Here is a 17,810-nt window from a genome sequence, read left to right on the forward strand (position 1 = left end):
AGTCCAGCTCGATATAGCTGCCACTCTCCACACAATCAAAGCTGAGAGTCACCAAAGATTAGTGAGGAAATCATGACTATTTTCCCTAAGAGGCTGCAGCAGGAACAGGCATCAAGAAAAAAAAAAAAAAAAAAAACCCTTTTACATGCAGTGATAGGTGCAGACCAGACTGTGTGAAAGCTGGCAGGCCCTATTACAGTTCCCCCAGGAAGGGGTCCTCCACAAGTTCTCTCCTGAAAGTCAGTGACAGTTCTTGGAAGGGAACATGCCCGTGAATTATTGTGGACATCAGGATGCATGGGGCTCAGTTTCATCTGAAACCCAAAGAGAGAAGGGGAAAATAACAACAGAAGCCAACAATTTGGTGTAGCGGGCTGGGGAGCGGGGGAACCCAAAGCATGTGGGCAGTGTTCTGTTTCTGTTGGGAAAAGCACCCCAAAGGGTGGTGTTGAGTTGAGACATATCCGGGCTTTTTGATTTAGGAATAACACTGAAGAATTAACTTTGATCTGGGCATGACACTCTGGCCACAAGATTCCCAGGGCTTCCTGGCCTCAGGAACATGCATCCTGAGGAGTGAAAAATGTGCATTTATGCTTCCAGCCTCGGGAGGATGACACACAAATGGAATAATGTGGAAAGGTCAGACAGAACCAGGGGAGTGAGCCATCTGCACCAGCAACTGTGGGGCTGTCTGTGGGGGAGCCTGGAAGCTGCCTTTCTAGGATCATGGCCTCGAATGTGATGGACGGACCCCAAATATATCTAAATTAATAGTTCATTTTAAATCTAGTATCAAGAAACATGGAGAAAATATGATCATCTCAGAGAGAAACAATACCAAAACACACACAAACACACACACACACGCACTCACACCCCTTCCATAAACTCAGTCTCTGCTAGGTATCCTTTTCAAGCCACAAAAGGACAACACACAAAGCCTTTTTTCCTTTCATTCTTATAAATTTTCAGATAAAAATAAACTTTAGCTAGGATGCCACTGTGTACAAACATAGGTGTGGAAATGAGTAGGATATGGGTAAATGTTGATTTTCTTTTGTTTTTAGTTTACCTGGAAGTTTGTGTGAATATGTAAATAAGCACTGTAATTAATTACCAGTTCCTAATTGTTGTTAAAAGGCTTATTGGTTAACTCTTTCTAGAACCTCACTGCATCCCTGATGGAAGGATCAACAAGCTGTGATGGAAACACCCAAAGTGGCGTATGGATTTATCCTGACTCTCACCAAGGGGGCCCTTTATTTTCCTCATTCTCTTCCTTGAGCCTCTCACTTTCCACCTCTGTTTTCATACCTAACTCTCTGTATGATCTGGGGCTGCTTCTTATCAGGATTCTGGTCCTCAGTTTCCCCAGAAGTAAAAAGGGGCTCACAAGATGCATCCCACATAGGGGAAGCATAATGAGGGCAGGGTGAGCTCTTGGATGTGAAACATATTTAAAGAAAAAAAAATTACCAAATACATGGAATTTTTGCTACTATAAAATTACTTGCTCCACTCCAGAAGTTCTCTGCCTTTAGCTATGACGTTTCTACCCACAAATGTATAGTACCGTGGTATCTTAAGGTACTGAGTTGGGAAGTGACAGAAAGTTTCATGTTGAAAAGGGGACAGGGGCAGGGACGGAGTCCCACAGTCCCACAAAGCCTTGGGCTTACCTCTCTTTGCATACATGCTCTTTCTACACTGGGGTCCATGGGGAACACAAGGACTTCTGTGTCTACTGTGTATTTGTGTGTACGTGTGTTGGCACTTATGTCTTTGTGTGTAGACAGTAAGTCCCTTCCAGAGACAAGGAGGGTGATTTTCCATCTTCATCAACTGCCAAGGAAGTCCCCAGAGAGCCCTTGCCTGTGCCCTCTTGTGGTTTGCCCATGCGACCTCCAAACGGCAGTCTGGCCAGAGATAATAGTGGCCATTTCCTAACCAACATCAGCAAAACTAACCAACATCAGCAAAACTCAACCATCTGCCTCTGCAGGAGTCTGAGATTGACCTGGCCGCCAGACTACTGACTGCAAGGCATTTGCACACAGACTACAAAAATATGAACATCCTGTTGCAAAAAAGAGAAATACACGAAGGAGAACCCAGCTGCATCCCACCCTCCACCTCCTTGGTTTACCCCTTCTTAAGCAGAGTCACCTACAACCACACATTCCAAGTAACTTGGTCTACATTTTTTTCCACTATAAAGTAGTAAGAGAGAATAGAAAGAAGTTGTTTTGTTCGAGATGAGATGAGAGATAGGAGTGGGAGGGAGAGGGCAAGCCATGGGGTCATTGTCAAGGTTGGCACCTCGAGTCAGAGAAGCTGGAGATCCAAGGTGGGGGTTTCTGCCCTGGTGTCACCTTTGTTTGCTCACCACCAGACTATGGAACATTTCAAACTCCCGAACTTCATGAAAGGATCAGTGGAACTTACCTGTGGCTGAAATCCTTTGAGGTCGCTGGCTGCAAGGTCACTGGCTGTGAGGAGCTGGAAAAGAACAAAAGAGTTTTCCTTAGTGATACTTCTCAAAGTTTGCATACAGCATCCCCAGGACAACTGATCTGCAATGGACTTACCGTAGCCTCGATCCAGAGCTAAAGCAGCCGCATCACAAAAGGCAAACGTGGTATTTCTGAGCTAGGAACCTAGACTGAATGGCCTTCTCACCTTGTGTCTACCACATCTCTGACTTCACTGCTTCCCTCTGCTGCCCTTTCCCACGTTCTTCCTATGTGCCGACAGTTCTTCAAAGTGCTTTAAATTAGGGATCATGGACTATGTGTGGACTTCAGCAGGTCCACAGACTCCTGAAATTGGAATTACAATTACTCACGAGTCTATAGATATACAGTCATGTGTCACTTAGCAACGGGACATGTTCTGAGAAATGCATTGTTAGTTGATTTTGTCATTGTGCAAACATAACGGTGTGTACTTACAGAAACCTACCTGGTATAGCCTACTGCACACTTAGGTTATATGGTACTAATCTTTTGGGACCACTGTCGTATATGCGGTCTGTCATTGACCCAAATGTTGTTATATGGCATGTGACTGTATACATTTCCTTAGGGAGAAGGTACTCGCCTTTCTTCCTACCATCAAAGCAGTCTATGATTTTACACGTTAAAGAGACAGTTAAAGGCCCATCTTCTGGAGGGCTGCTGCTTCTTTTTTGAATCAAAGCAGTAAAAATGACCCTTTCCTCTTTCCAGCTACATGACTCGGTTTCCCTTTGCCATATGTTGCCTTTGATCTCACATACTATTTAGGTGTTCACAGCTTATGCCTGAAACTATCATGTACAATATTAGAAGATAAAAGTCAAGTTTATATATTTTCTCTGACTTTATGCCTAATCAATATTAAAGGGTAAAGTTTTAACATTTTTGCATCCTCTCCAGAAAGCACTCGATGGAAGCATATGATTAATTAATAAAATAATCATATTCTTTATTGTTATTCAAAAATGCTGGGAAAGTGTGAAATAAAGAGCAAAAGGGCAGATGCTTATTTTGATTCAGGGAGTGTGACTGCTAGCTTTGTTAGGCCTGGAGAGGGTTTGCAAAAAATAAGGAAGATTTCATGTTTGCTGAAACAATGTTTTGTTTGGTTCAAGAAAGACAGGGAGTCAAGCTGGGCTCCAGCACCTCCAGGCTTCAGAAAAGCTCAACTGGGCTTTTTAGCTTCTCTAAATGACTTTGCCAAAAATGATGCGTAAAGCGGTGTTAAGACTGGAATAGCACAGAAAGGAGGTGGAGAACGTAAAAGCTGTACCTTTCTCCCCACACCCAGCCCTGCAGGCTGGATTCCCCACATGGAAGGTCCTGGGAAGGCTCATCATCCTGGTAGAGAGCCAGGTCAGCCCCTCCGATTGTAATGAAGCAGCTAAGTAACAACCCATTGGGGTACTTGACTAAAGACTAAGGGATAAACATAATTATAAGACTTAGTCCCTGCCTTCAAAGAACCTACAATTTGGTGGAGGGATACAACATGTGCACATCAGTGTGAGCAGAGTATAAGCATCAAACTGTACATAAGGCCAGAAAGGTCAGGGTGGGGCTGCTGAAATAAGATGGCATTGGAATGGGCCTTGAAAATGGAAATGTGGCAGGGCGAGGCGCTATTGGTGGGACAGCTGGAAGAACAAAGATGGAAAAGGGATCCACTGATCCCAGCACACCCCTTTGCATCTACTCACTGCCAGCCCCAGCATATGTTAAGGAGGAAGGGAGGGCATTATGATACACTTCCTAGGGCACACAGGTAGTGCATGTATTTGGGATTTAAATCCAAAACTAAATTATCCCAAAGCTCACCATCTTTATTCTATAACATAATGTCTCTGAATTATAGCACATTGGAGATAATTTGCTGGGGAGATGCAGCTTAGGGAAAAAGATGAGTGCCAGACTATGAGTCAAATGAGCCACGGGCAGTAACGTAAAGCATGAGTCCCTATAAATGACCCTTGACTGACCTTTCCTTCTAGACATCCTTTTATTTAATTGATAATGACCATCCACTCTTCAGACCTTATCAGTACAGATTAGGCCTCTAACTTGAGCTGAGCACAGGTTAGGATGGAGCTGGGGACAGAAAGGCTGGGGTGAGGTATGGGCATGGGAGTGACCCCTACACGGACAGGGCAACCAAGATGTGTTAGTGTATAAGAATCAAATCTCAAATTCTTTAGGCCCTGGAATCCCAGCGGGCAGGGACCCTCCCACCACCTTATAACAGGGTTCATTGGGTAGATAGCAGGCATGGGACCAAAACATCTAGTTCCTCCTAGTTGTGAGAAGCCACAACTGAAAAGAAACCCAAAGGTGTTCAAAGCATCTTAAAATACGCACTATCCCCTCATACCAGTGGTTTTGGGATTGAGAAATCACCAGATCCACTTGACTGGAAATAGAAATATGGCATTTTTGGTAATTATGCCTTATCTTCCTAGCTCAACAAAATTAGGATCTATCCCACCCTCCATGAAACCTTAGATCCTATTTCTCTTCTCTTAAGAAGGAGCCAGATGCACACAATTTAGTTCTTAATAATTTAACATTCTGTTTTGTGCTGTTGTATGTATTTTTCATTTCATTCTTTTCACCTAACAAGACTGTGCCTAACAAGACCATGGTCTATATCTTATGTCCCTTCTGCATCTCTCAAAGTGTTGAGAAGAGTCTGGACATATAATTGCTCAATAAATGCCTGTTGGTAAAATTACTTATAAGCCAAGTGGGGAATACTATCAACCTACAAGTGAGGACTAGGGTGATTAAATTGCTGAGCCTAGAGAAAAGAAGTGTGAGAGATGGCTTATGACATCCTTCAAGTCGACAAGAGGAAATGGCACTTGGCATCTAGAGCATTTCCTGCATGAAGTAAGCACTCAAATATTTGAATGAATTTATCAACTCTGCCGATGGGAACAAGCTCTTCCCTATCCACTAGGGAAGGTTTTACAGGAGAATATTGGCTTATACTTCAGTGTAGGAGTCAAAGGTTAAATTGAAGGAAGGACAGTATGAAAGTGAAAGAGGCTCAGCAGTGAATAAGCCCACACCAGAGAGAGAGGGGGATCTCCCCTTCCTGTGGATGAAACAATAAAATGTTCAATGGGTCCATTGCAGAGGTTCAGACATGTTAGCTTATCTGATGGTGGGTTGGGGGATGCAGGGAGGTGGTGTCAAGGATGATTATCAAGTAACTTCTCAAACTTCTGATTCTTTACCTTGGGGCTGCTGAACTATTTCACTCACCATCTACTGTGCATTTCAGGTGTCACCTGACCTGGGAAAAAACCAAAGGCAAGTCTTGTGACCTCCAGTCTCAGTGGTTCCCAAAAGAACGCAGTGTGCAGAAGTCTGCCTTCTCTCACCATCCAGCCAGGACTCCCTGCATGACTGGCCCTGGGTTCTAACCATGCTCTAACCAAACACGTGAGCTCTTGGGCAAAACGCAGGCCCTGCTCCTTGGTGTCTCTTTGCAAAACGTTGCCCCTTTCCAAAGCTAGTTATTTCCTAGAAGTCTATACATTCTGCACCCAGGAAAGAAAAAAGGGCCAGACCTCTGCACTGAAATATGGTGCTCACATGTGGATTAGAAATACCGGACAGGAACTCCTCTTGTATTTCGAAATTCGAAATCACAGACTGCTTAGATCTGGACCCCAAAAAGATTTCCAATCTTATCGAGTGTCAGGACCTGAAGGAGAGACTTGAAGGTTCCTGGGTGGATGGGGAAATCCTCATGTCCCTGAGGGTTCAGGAGCCACCTCTGCTGGGGAAGTAGAGTAAAGGAAGGTGGTATAGACAGAGGACCCTACTGTATCTGCCTCTCATCCTCCCTTCAGCCAGTGGCTCTACTTTTCCCTCTTTCATGCATGCAACTTCATTTGGGATCAAATGTTCTGCCACTGTAATAAATTTTAGAACTCCAGACTAAGTCCTTACTTTGCAGAAGAATTTGATAAGTGACTTCTTTAAGATCCCATTGCCAGTTAACAACAGGATGGGGTGGGTCCCTTAACCCCTAGTTCCTCTGCAGAAATGTCCACTAGTGATCATCTCAGTCTAGACCAATCTTAACACCCAGACAGAACCAGGTGCTGGCCTCTGTCCTGAAGGTGGCATCGATGTGCACAGAAATTCAGGGGAAATGGAGGCATGGGCAAGAAGAGACGGGCATGCCTAAAGGACACTGATCTAGACGCTCTCCAAATCCTCCTCCCTACTGTGATCCTGTTCTCCTTCCATCCCACTGGGAAGCTGTTCACTGCCCAGAGCAGGTAGCTGTGTGTGGAGGGATCCAAGACAGGGAGGCAGAGAGGGAGGAAAATGAAATCTGCCCTGGCTCTGGGGACTTCAATCAGGCTGAAGTTAATGAAAAGGATCCTGCCTTTTCCCAGGATGGCTAACTGCCTGCACTGCTCCCAGTGAGAGGGTTGAGCAGGTGTGGGGGAGAAGGGCAGACAGAATTACATTTAAAAGGCAAAGGAAGGAGGAAATTCTTTCATCTCCCTGGTGGAGCTGGGCAGTGTTCCTGGGGCCCTGTCTCAGACCATTCTCATTCCTGACACGTCTTGCTGCTCTCTGGAACAATCTACACTCAAAACATTAGGATGATGACCCTCTTTTCTATTTTTGAGGAGCTGCAGTTTCGCTCTTGGCGCAAGTTCATTTTTTTTCTGTCTCTCCCAGCCTAAGGGGTGGGTTGGAGAGCAGAGAGGATTGGAGTAGGATGAAGGGAGCTGTGGGGCCCTAAGGAGGTGAGAGGAGAAATACCTTCAGCTTCCCATGCAGAGGCATTCTACTCTCTGGCTCCTCTCCCACCCTGCTCTCTGAATGGGGTTCTCTCTTTGCTTCCCTCACCAAAAGTCACCCCCAGTACAGCTACAGCAGCATCCCCTTGAGAACTCTGCAGGTATAGGGCTGCCCCTCAAATATCTTCCTTCCCACCTGCTAACTTGACAGCTCTCAAGGCTTCCCTCAAAGGAGGAAGGAGGCTGCTCCACTTTTCTCCCTGTGTCCTCCTGCGCCAGGAATATCACTTCCCTTCTGCTGGCCCCTTACCAAAAGCACACACCCCACACCTGGGTAGGCTATGGCCCAATATATCCCCATCAATCCCTCAGGCTGACTCAGGACACATGCATCTGGGAAGGGGGTCACTAACACAAAAAGGGGAGATGTGGGTCATGCTGGACATTTGACCAGAAGGATCTTAGTCTTACAGACATGCAGCTGGACAAACTGAAGCCTGGTTGCCTTGACATCCTCTAGGTCATTTGCTCTTCCCAGATATTTCCTCCTAAGTGGGCCAGAGAAATAGATGATGGCATGTAAGATGGATGGATAGGTGAATGGGTGCGTAGGTAGGTAGATAAAGAAACAGAGCAAAGATGGCTTTGGGGAGAATAAATGACCCATTTTCAAGTTACTCCTGAAGATACTATCCTTTCCTTAATAAGACTTCTACTTAACCTCTCCTCCCCTTCAATCTACTCTCCTTTCCCCCTTCTATTTTGTAGGAAATGGATTTTTTTCTCCTTCTTTATTTTGTGAAGCATCACTTGCTTCTTATTTTGGCTATGGGATGGAACCTGAACTCCATTCCACCCCAACCCCTCAACCTAAAAAAAGGGAGACAGTCTATATGGAAGTCAACATCCCAGCAAGTGGAGACAAACATCCAATCATATGTGTGACTGAGGTTGTTGGAAAACAACTAGCCCCACTCTCTACCTTGGTGAAAATAAAACAGGTTCAGAAAGATTGTGACTTACCCAATGAAAAATCTGGAACAACAAATCCAATCATATGTATGTAACCCAAAGAAAGTTTTGGATGCCTTAACACCAGGGAGACTGGGAGATTATGAAAGGGGAGGGGAGAGCTGCAAGTTAAGTCAGAGGTTAAGACAGAGAAAAAGAAAGAAGGCTAAGGAAGGTTTCTGCCAAGCAACAGGCTGTGGAGCCACAGACCATTAGTGAGTCCACAGCTCTACCAGGACCACAGAAGGAAATGTGGAGACCGGAATAAGGGAGGCAAATGGGACCAACAGGTTGCTCCACCTCACAGGGATGATAAATGGAGCACTGCTGTACAAAAGGGCAGGAGTTAGACTCAGAGGGAGAAAACTAGTGTCCTAGTCCTGATTCTGCGTCTACTCACGATGGGATATGTTATGAGTTCACTTTTACCTCCTCAGGTCTTATTTTACCACCAATAGAATGAATTTCACGTTCCCTCTTGCCCCACACTTCTAGCAAAGTGTCCCTCTCACCTCATGGATGAAAAAGAGATAAAACAGACTGTCTATTCTCCTTCTCTCTTCTTTTCCAGCCACTTTCTCCCCCAAATACACACCTCTAAGAGGTTGTCTACACTATCTGGAAGAATTCCTCATCACAAGGACAGAAGGGAGGGCAATGAGACAATCTTGTACTGTCTCTCCATTATTGGTATTCAAATAGGAATTTAGTCATGGGCACTCAGACTGCCACACGGGTTCACCATCCCAGTGAGACTGCAGTCACATCCACATCTGAGCTAAAGGTACACAACCCTACAGTTCAAAAGACATTAGTTCTAACTGCCAAGGCATCTGGGGTGGGTGGTGCAGAGGCCAAGCAGCCAGCTTCCCACCAGCCTATGAAGCAAGTTACACAACTGAAGCTGCTGTGAAGCTGTTACACACCCATCCTAGGTGGGTTGAGTGTCCTTTAGCTACATCCCCTCAGTCTCACGGAATTTTAAAGGTTAAACCTGAAACCACTGACACCTCCAGTCTTAGCTTCAGGCTGCCTTCCAAAAGAGCAACAAGGATGATTAATAATAGGCTGAATATAACCCCAAGCAAGCCTGGTCTTGGTCGCTTACATTTTTCTTTTATTATTTTTTAAATGATGGGGTTCTAATATTTACAGGCATGATCTGTAACAAATTTCCCTACATATGCAGCCAAAAGAGCTTTTACATTTTTTTTTTTAAAGATCCCATGCATAACCTTACACATATAACCCATGCTCTTACAGTGGTGTGCATATTTGGTTGCTGTCCAAATCACAGCTATTTCAGCTTCTGGGTGGGAATGCCTTTATTCCTTCTTCTTGCAGATTAGAGCTGTAACTACCAAGACCTAATGAAAGAAGAGTCCTCTACATGCCCTAATCTAGAACTCATTAAGACAATGCATCTTGTTTTACATTATTTGAACCTAGTGAAACTACAGAAGCTCATCTTGCCCTTTTTGAATTTCCCAGTAGAATTATTTTTAAATATCTTGTTCCTCAGATGGAGAAAACTGGATTTCATGGAGGGCATCTTGTGTGGTGTTGGGTGGGAAGTTTACAAAGGCAAACCTGGTATAAACTAGTGGTGCGGATGTTCATGTTCCCATTTATTATTTCAGTAAGAAGTAGCTCAGCAGGGTTAAGTCGTTTCTGAAGTGACACCGTTAGTAGGGAGGTAGAACGGCATTGGAGCCTGGTTTGGCTGACTCATGTTCTTGTTCACTGCATCATAATATTCTATGAGCCCCGTGGCTGCTTTGGAATTAGAGGTTCTATCAGGGCCTCCATAATGCTTCTGACACTTCAAAATAGACCATGCCTAGAAAACTTATAAAGCAGTGGTTTCAAACCATGCCCAAGGGAGCTCTGGATTCCACAGAAGGGTCTTGGGGATTGTGAGGTGGGTGAGAGGAGCCGAGGTGGGGAGTTCCTGGCCCCAATCCCATTTTATCCAGAACAGCATAATTTGGATTGCTACTTTATACTGGACTTCCATGCTAAGAACTATTTGATTTAAAGCTTTATAAAAAAAGAAATTTTGAAAATTCATATCGTAAAAGAGAAGATCCTACATAGGTGAGAAAACCATTTCCCGTACTAACAGAATATACCTGGAGAAAGAGAATTAGCCAGCTCACCTCTTTAAAGATGTGAAGATTGTCACCTCCTACTAGGAGCAGAATGGCTGCAATGACAAGACCTCATTTTAAGAACACTGCCTTTAGTACTTGCCATGAGTCACTCATCAGGAAAATGTTTTCTTGTCCTTTCCTTATACTTTCTGCAGACAGTGATGCCTGCTCTCTTCATGTGAAGTTCAGCAAGCTAGACACTTAAGAAAGCATAACTAATTTACCAGGAAAGGAAAGAGTTAAAGATACGTTGCTTCTCAGGAGCTCAATCTGGGCTGTAGGGCATTTCCTTCAAATAAAATGAAGAAATCACGTTGCAAGCATCTGTGGGCCATTTCCAAAGTCCGTAAAAGGCCAATAAAGGAGGTTCCCCTCACTGAACATATGCCAAGCAAAGCTGGATGCTGAGGGAAAATCCATCCTCGTCTCCTTCTTCTCATCATTTGCTGAATTTCTGCTTAGAACTGACCAGATGATCTGCTCACTTGGCCCCAAGACTAGTATTAAAGCTTTCTAATGCATCCCCTTGGCGAATCCCAGAAAATTGATTTACACTCATAGGCTCACTGAGCAGCAGAGAATGGAAAAGTCAGAAGGTGCTTGCTTCAGAGTGTCTGAGCACTGCAGTCAAAAGCTCTGCTCCTCAGCTCAGTGGAGCCAATTTGGCTGAGATCTGGGCCCCTCGGGCCAAATCTGGAGCAATTAATCACAATTACAGGTGAATATCTAAAAGGGGTAAAGTCAAGCTGGACCCAGTGATAGCTAAACCTTCTAGCTTCAGGAAGGCACAGCTTTTGTAAGCCTCAGGTAAAACAGAAGAAGCTCCACCGGAAAGCCTATCCTGAATGCTTGGCAATTATAATATGAAAAATAATTGAGTTTTCAGGACCTACTTCTGCCTGTTGTCGTACCAGGTCAATGCTTTAAGTCTATTATCCCTCTCATTCTTCCCTTTATCGACGCAGCATAACATTGTTTTTACCAGTTTATGTCAAGCAAACTGAGGCTCAAGTTGGTTAAATAACTCACCCAGGGCTACGGAGGCAACAAGTGGCAGAACTGGCATCTGAACACAGTTCTGAATCATGACAAGTCCAGTCCTCTGTCTAAGGCATCCGTGATCCCCACTGGGAATCTCAAAATGGAATAGTGCTTTCTCCCTCCCTCTTCTGCCAGGGAGTCATCCCTGGCCCCAGCAACACTGTTACCACTACTAAGCGTGCCCCTAGATGACCCGCCATGCTAGTAGGAGCCACGCTTCCCATCAGCCCCATGCAGCCTCACAGTGTAGGTATCTAAGGTTAACATTCTACGATCTTGATCTTCCTCTCAAATTTCTCTGAACTCAAGTTGACTTTTTTCAAAGGAGCTTCGTTCCTGAATCCTGGCTGACCAAGGACTCATTAAAGTCTGCACTGTACACTGTACACTGCTGCACACATTGTTAATTATCACGTGGCTCTTCTCTCCCTAATCAGTTACCTCCTCTCCCTCCCTGCTTCCTTTCCTTCTTTCCTTCCTCTCTTCCATCTTTCCTTCCAGCTAATAAGAGCATACCAATTCCAGGCACCATCAAACATGCCGGGAATCCCCATAAACTACTAAATGCTTTCCAGGGATCAGCTCATCTCATTAAATCCTCTCAAGAACCTCATAAGGCAGCACAATGAGTGTACCCCTTTTACAAATGAGAAAGCAGAAACTTAGCTACATTAAATAACTTATTCAAGTCACAAGATAGTAACTGACAGACCCAGAGAATACGCTCAGTTCCATATGAAACCAAAGCCTATGTTCATTCTTAACTACTCCATATGTGTGCCAGTGCCAGTAATCTAAATGCTGTCATGGGTAACCTCATGCCACCTACAAAAGATCTTTGCCTTTTAGAGACATGAGCTAAGACACAATGAGGCAGGCTTTAATCAAAAAGGGTAATCAATCATGGGAAGGGGATAGTTGCATCCCAAAGAAGAATAATATCATTATGATCAGATGGGCACTTTTAATAAATAAGACAGAAAAATGGGAAATCCCAAGTAGGCTATCTCTGTTACTACAGGCATGAAACATGCTATTATGTCATCGTCAAATCCAACATAGCATGAGAACTAGAAGGAGCACAAGTGGTAAGGACAGTTTTGCACCCGACAAAATGAAGGCGCTAGACAGCAGGAGGTATGATTTTCAGGGAAGACAGACAACCATCTTCATCAAAGATGCAGAAGTGAAACCCAAGCTCTTCCTCTCATTGGCAAGAAACAATCTTCACAAAACTAAAAATGTAAAACGAGTCTTTGTCTACCAAATACCTCTGCTTATGGTTTTCATCAGAAAGATTACTGAGTATTTTGAAAGAAGTACGATCAGGTTATTTGCTTATTTACTTGAATTAACCAAGTGGAACTTGCTTGTTTATATGCTTTGCTACTGGTTGAAACAAAAATCTCTTTGAACTGCTATTTGAAAACTGTTTGTACCACCACTGTGCAATCCCTTCCACAACAGACCCTGCTCTTGCCTTAGTGTTACAGACATTGTAAGTGCTGAGTTCTTGGTCTTGCCACTTGCTAGCATGGAAGTTCTTTAAGCACTGAGATATCTGGTTGTCTCCAAAATAATTCTTCACTGTTGAAGATATTCTACAGGGTCTGCCACAGCTTCTAAAGATGATCCCTGGTATATTCAGCAAACAGATACCCTTGGAAAACATAACAGAGTTCCTAGCACAACTTTGAAGGAGCATGACTCTTAGACTATATATCTGGTACTTTGTTAAAAATCTGCCCATCTACTATTTCAGACCAGACTTCTCAAAACAGCTGGCTCACCAGTAACTATTCTTTTCTGGGGTGTGTATGTATCTGTTTGTATTCCACACAGTCCTGCCTCAACTACAGTTTGCTAAAAATGTTTTCTTGTGATTTCATTCTCAAGAACAAGTTCATCTCACAGAGGTAGCTGGAAATAGAAGTTTCCTTCTCATCAGAATGGCTCAACCAAATGTGGATTATATCTCCCTGGATCACTTCCCCAAATAAGATATCCTTGAATTGTTCTCCCTGAAATCATATGTGTGCCTGACTCACATTCTACCCATTTTTGGACAAACCTGCCCTGAATTTCTGGCTGGTTCAGTTGAGGGACATCTCTATACAGTGCCGACTGAGACTGAGCAACATGAATGTAACACACAGATGCTACATCAGCAGGACTGAAGCAGCTGCTAACTCAGCCTGAGACCCCTTGAGTAATCACATGCCCAAGTCCTTTATTTAGAGCACAGACGAAGGGCCCGCCACAGAAACTAGGGATGTTCACTTTTGCAGCCACACTCGGCAATTCACTGCTAGTTGTGACCTTGGACAAGTCACATGCCTGACTGGCCCTTGGTATTCCCCACTACTGACATGAAGAACTCTGTGACGACTTCACTATCTGACAGCCTGTGAATCTGGGAAAGGTGATGGATGGCCCTGCCACTCACCCAAGTCATTATCAGGCTTCACACAAACTGTCTATTACTAAAGGTCCTGGGCATGGGTTATCATAGCAAAAATGGCGGAGTGGTAGAACGTAAGGAGAAGTAGCACTCTGGGCAGAACTTCTCAGCTGGCAAAGTCTAAGTGTATCTTTAGGAGGATCCATGGCCTCCATTTCTCACTGGTCTTTCAGAAAGTAAGAGATCTGATTTCTCTCTACATCTCTTCCTACTCAAACCTGGTTTCAGGAAAGTATCCATTATCAATCAATTATACCACAATCACTATGAAACTATTCTCAGGATAGCTATTTGCAGTGCTTCACTTCTAATATGGCAAGAAAAATTAGAGTCCCTATGTCTTCTGATAAAAAGCAATTCCAGATCGGTAGCAAAGAATAAAGGTGAGAGAGGCCCTCCATTTGGAGGGCAGAGGGCCCATTGCTACCTGGGGAGCTATATGAAGCAAGCCTGACTCTGGGATAAAAAAGGGGCAAGAGGGTAGAGATGTCACATCTAGCTGTGTACAACCACATACCTTTGCCATATCTAAATGAAAGCCATGTGAGTGTCAAGAGCAGGGGCACGATCTCTCCATTCACCTTAAGGCTTTCCTTGACCTCATGGGATATTAACAAGCATCCTACTTCTTATTTCCACATAAAATTCATAAGAATCTGACAATAGGGTTGTCTTTTAATTATTTACCCTCTATAATTGATTGGGTGCAAAATGGCAGGCATTATTTATTATCAAGTCACAGGGAATGTTGCCCTATTTCAAGGTATAAAGTGTTTTTATTATAACTAGAATGGTGAAGTATAAGATTGGCAAAATAGTTTTATTCCCTAGATCTAAAAACATTTCAAATGACAATCTCACTTAATCATCCCAATAACAATGAAAAACAAGTAGGGACAGAAACCATCCTGTTTGTTTGACAGATGGAGGAAATGAGGCAAAAAAAATTGGTCAGTGACTTGCCCAGGGCCATGCTCCTGGCTTTAGAAGTCTTAGTGCGGAGGGGATCTTGGGGGTGATGATCCAGACCAGTCCCCCTCCCATGCAGGAATCCCCTTCTCCAACATCTCTGACAGATGGACACCCAGCTTGAACAGTTCTGAGGAAGCGGTACTTACTATTTTAGTGCCACAGCAATCGTCTTCAGCAAATTCTACCTTTATGCAGTTGAAATATGCCTCACTGAAACTCGTCCCACTAGTTCTGAGGAACAGGAACTAACTGCTTTTTTTTACCATCATGATCTTCCTGTTAACTAGGGAATGTGAACCCCATTTTACAGAGGAGGAAACAGGCAGATGAACAAGCAGCCCACTCTGAGCCCCACATCTCAAGTTGGAGCCAGACACCAAGCCCAGAGGCTTTCAGACTCATCCTCTCCCTTGCAGTCTCCAGTCCTGCCCACAAGTACACATCACAGCATGCTTAGTCCTCCACCACTGCTGTCACTGATACATTTGATGACAAGTACCGTATCCATAAATCCCAGCAGAATATCCCAAGTGCTTTCAACTCGTCTTCCTTGGATACGGCTCCCAGTGTCATCACCCTATAGCCTAAAAAAGCCTCCCTCAGACAAAGTACTCTCAGATCTCAGCACACTGTGCCAGTGGGAGGAGTGACCGATACTAACTAGTCTTGTGTTGCCAAACCTTTAACAACTGACTCTGGGAGCAAAAAAAAAGGTCCGATGTAAGGCATTTGCTAATTTCCATAGGGAAAATACTCCCACCGTCTCAAGCTACCAACCTGAAGCCACTGATTGCAGAGTTGGGAATACATGTGCCCATGAGCCTATCTGCCTAAGACGAATAACAACTGGACTGGGACTCAGACCCGGTGACTTGTATGACATGGAACATTCCAATAAGCTCAGAAATTAAATGCCCTCTGTGCCCATCTGGGTGTAAGGTAAGCCAAGCTTTTGAATGCAGTAAATGTGAAGGATGCCAAGAGTCATCCCATAAATTCATTCAATAAATACTTATTTCTCTAGGAACTGAGGATATAATAGTAAAAAATTAAAGTCCCTTCTTTCAATGGGACAGACAATAAATTAAAATAAGAACGGTAATGCTAATAATGATTTAACCTGTCAATTGTAACTGTGGTGGTGTAGGCATGTGCAGTGACCCATGAGCATCTCAGGGTGGCTGAGAACTGAGAGCTTCAGTGCAGAACATGAAGCACACAGAGGGTCTGTGGGCTCATGCCCTGCTTGCCCTGGTTAGAGCATGAGGTATGCGGAGGATGTCCTGGGCAAGGAGTTGGAAAGGTGTTTGGGATTTATCCACCTTGTAGGCCATGAGGGGAAATCTACACCCTCTGGAACTCAAGATATACCTGAGGATATCCCAGATAAATGCAGTGAATCTGCTTGCCATAGATCGAATGTCTGTGTCCCCTCGAAATCCATATGTTAAACCCTAACCCCCAGTGTTATGGTATTTGGAGGCAGGACTTTGGGAGGTGATTAGGTCATGAGGGTGGGACCCTCATGAAAGGATTAGTGTCCTTATCAAAGAGACCCCAGAGAGCTCCCTTGCCCTCCTCCATGTGAGGTCACAGTGAGAAGAGAGACATGAACTAGGAAGCGAGCTCTCACCAGACACCAAGTCAGCTGGCATCTTGATCTTGGACTTTCCAGCATCCAGAACTATAGGCAATATATTTTGTTTTTTATAAGCCACCTAGCCTGTGGTATTTTTTTATAGCAGCTGAGCAGACCAAGACAGTGCTGAACCTGGACCTGGTTCATCTCTATCCTGGTTGAATTTGTTAGGTGTGAGCTCCCTCACCTATAGACTCAATCTTCCCTCTTGTCTGCCTGCTCCATTCATGTATAAATGTCAGCCTTCTCTTATTGAGCCCCTGTGAGTGCCAAGTATCGTCCTGTATTCTGTGGATACATCAATGAACAAATAAGATACAGTCCCTGGGTTCATGGAACCCAAGGATCCAACTAGAGAGACAGCATTATTTTTGAATACGAAAAATAAGTGTAATGTAGAGTTGTAATAAAGTCAAGGAAAAAAATGAGGAAAAAAAGTATGGGTATGACAAGAGGGTTAATGGAGAGATACCTGACTTAGAATTTGGGGCTGGTCAAGACAGGCTTTTCGGAGGAAACAACAATTAAGCTGAGCCCTGAAGGATGAGCAAAAGTTGCTAAGCAGAGAGTTGTGGGAAAGGCACTTCAGGGAGATGGAACATCATGCTCAGAGGCCTCAGCAGGAAAATTACTAGCAAATTGGAAGGGCCCCTATGATCTGTAACGTGAAAAGAAAGCAAGACTGGAATTCTAATCCAAATCCTGTCGTTACTTAGTGCTATGACCCTGTTCCAATCACTTCTCAGCCCTAGAGCTCAATGTGTTCACTTGTGAAGTGGGACTGCAGATAGGCAATGTGCTCTGCAAAGTAACACATGCTTGATAGTCCACCAGACTCAAGCTCAGCTGCGAACTCTGTTGAGCAGCTTCATATTGAGCCTCTGTTTTCCTATCCACAAAAGATGGGTAACATTGGTTAGCTCATAGAGATGTCTGGATGATGAAACATATGCCTGTAGGGAGCCTAAGAGGTCAGTGCCTCATGAATGTGAGTTGCCTCCCTCTTCCTTAAATCTTTCAGAAGTACGGTAAGGTTCAACTTGGACCACTTAAATGGGACAATGGGGAGAGTGTGCTGTACCACATCAACGGATGGGATGGTTGGCATTAAACTTTGCACCACTTTCTCTCTCTTACTTGCTGTCAAGCTCATGACCTTCTGAAATTCTTTCACACGGGAGGGTTGTGGGCAATGTGGAGGGACATTGGCCATGGCTTTGTTGTGGCTGGGTTTTAAGTGGCCACTTC

General features: G+C 44.2%; 1 protein-coding gene across 4 annotated transcripts in view; it reads right to left on the reverse strand.

Moving 5' to 3' along the window:
- Positions 1-17,810, reverse strand: part of SETBP1 (SET binding protein 1) — a 360,697-nt gene that overhangs the window by 172,423 nt on the left and 170,464 nt on the right. For all 4 annotated transcript variants that reach the window (XM_046671519.1, XM_046671516.1, XM_046671517.1 and 1 more), the window contains exon 3: positions 2,449-2,502. In XM_046671519.1, coding sequence (XP_046527475.1) covers positions 2,449-2,502 — 54 coding nt within the window. The remainder of the gene's footprint in view (positions 1-2,448; positions 2,503-17,810) is intronic.

Source organism: Equus quagga, chromosome 9 (assembly GCF_021613505.1).
Source record: "Equus quagga isolate Etosha38 chromosome 9, UCLA_HA_Equagga_1.0, whole genome shotgun sequence".
Classification (NCBI taxonomy): Eukaryota; Metazoa; Chordata; class Mammalia; order Perissodactyla; family Equidae; genus Equus; species Equus quagga.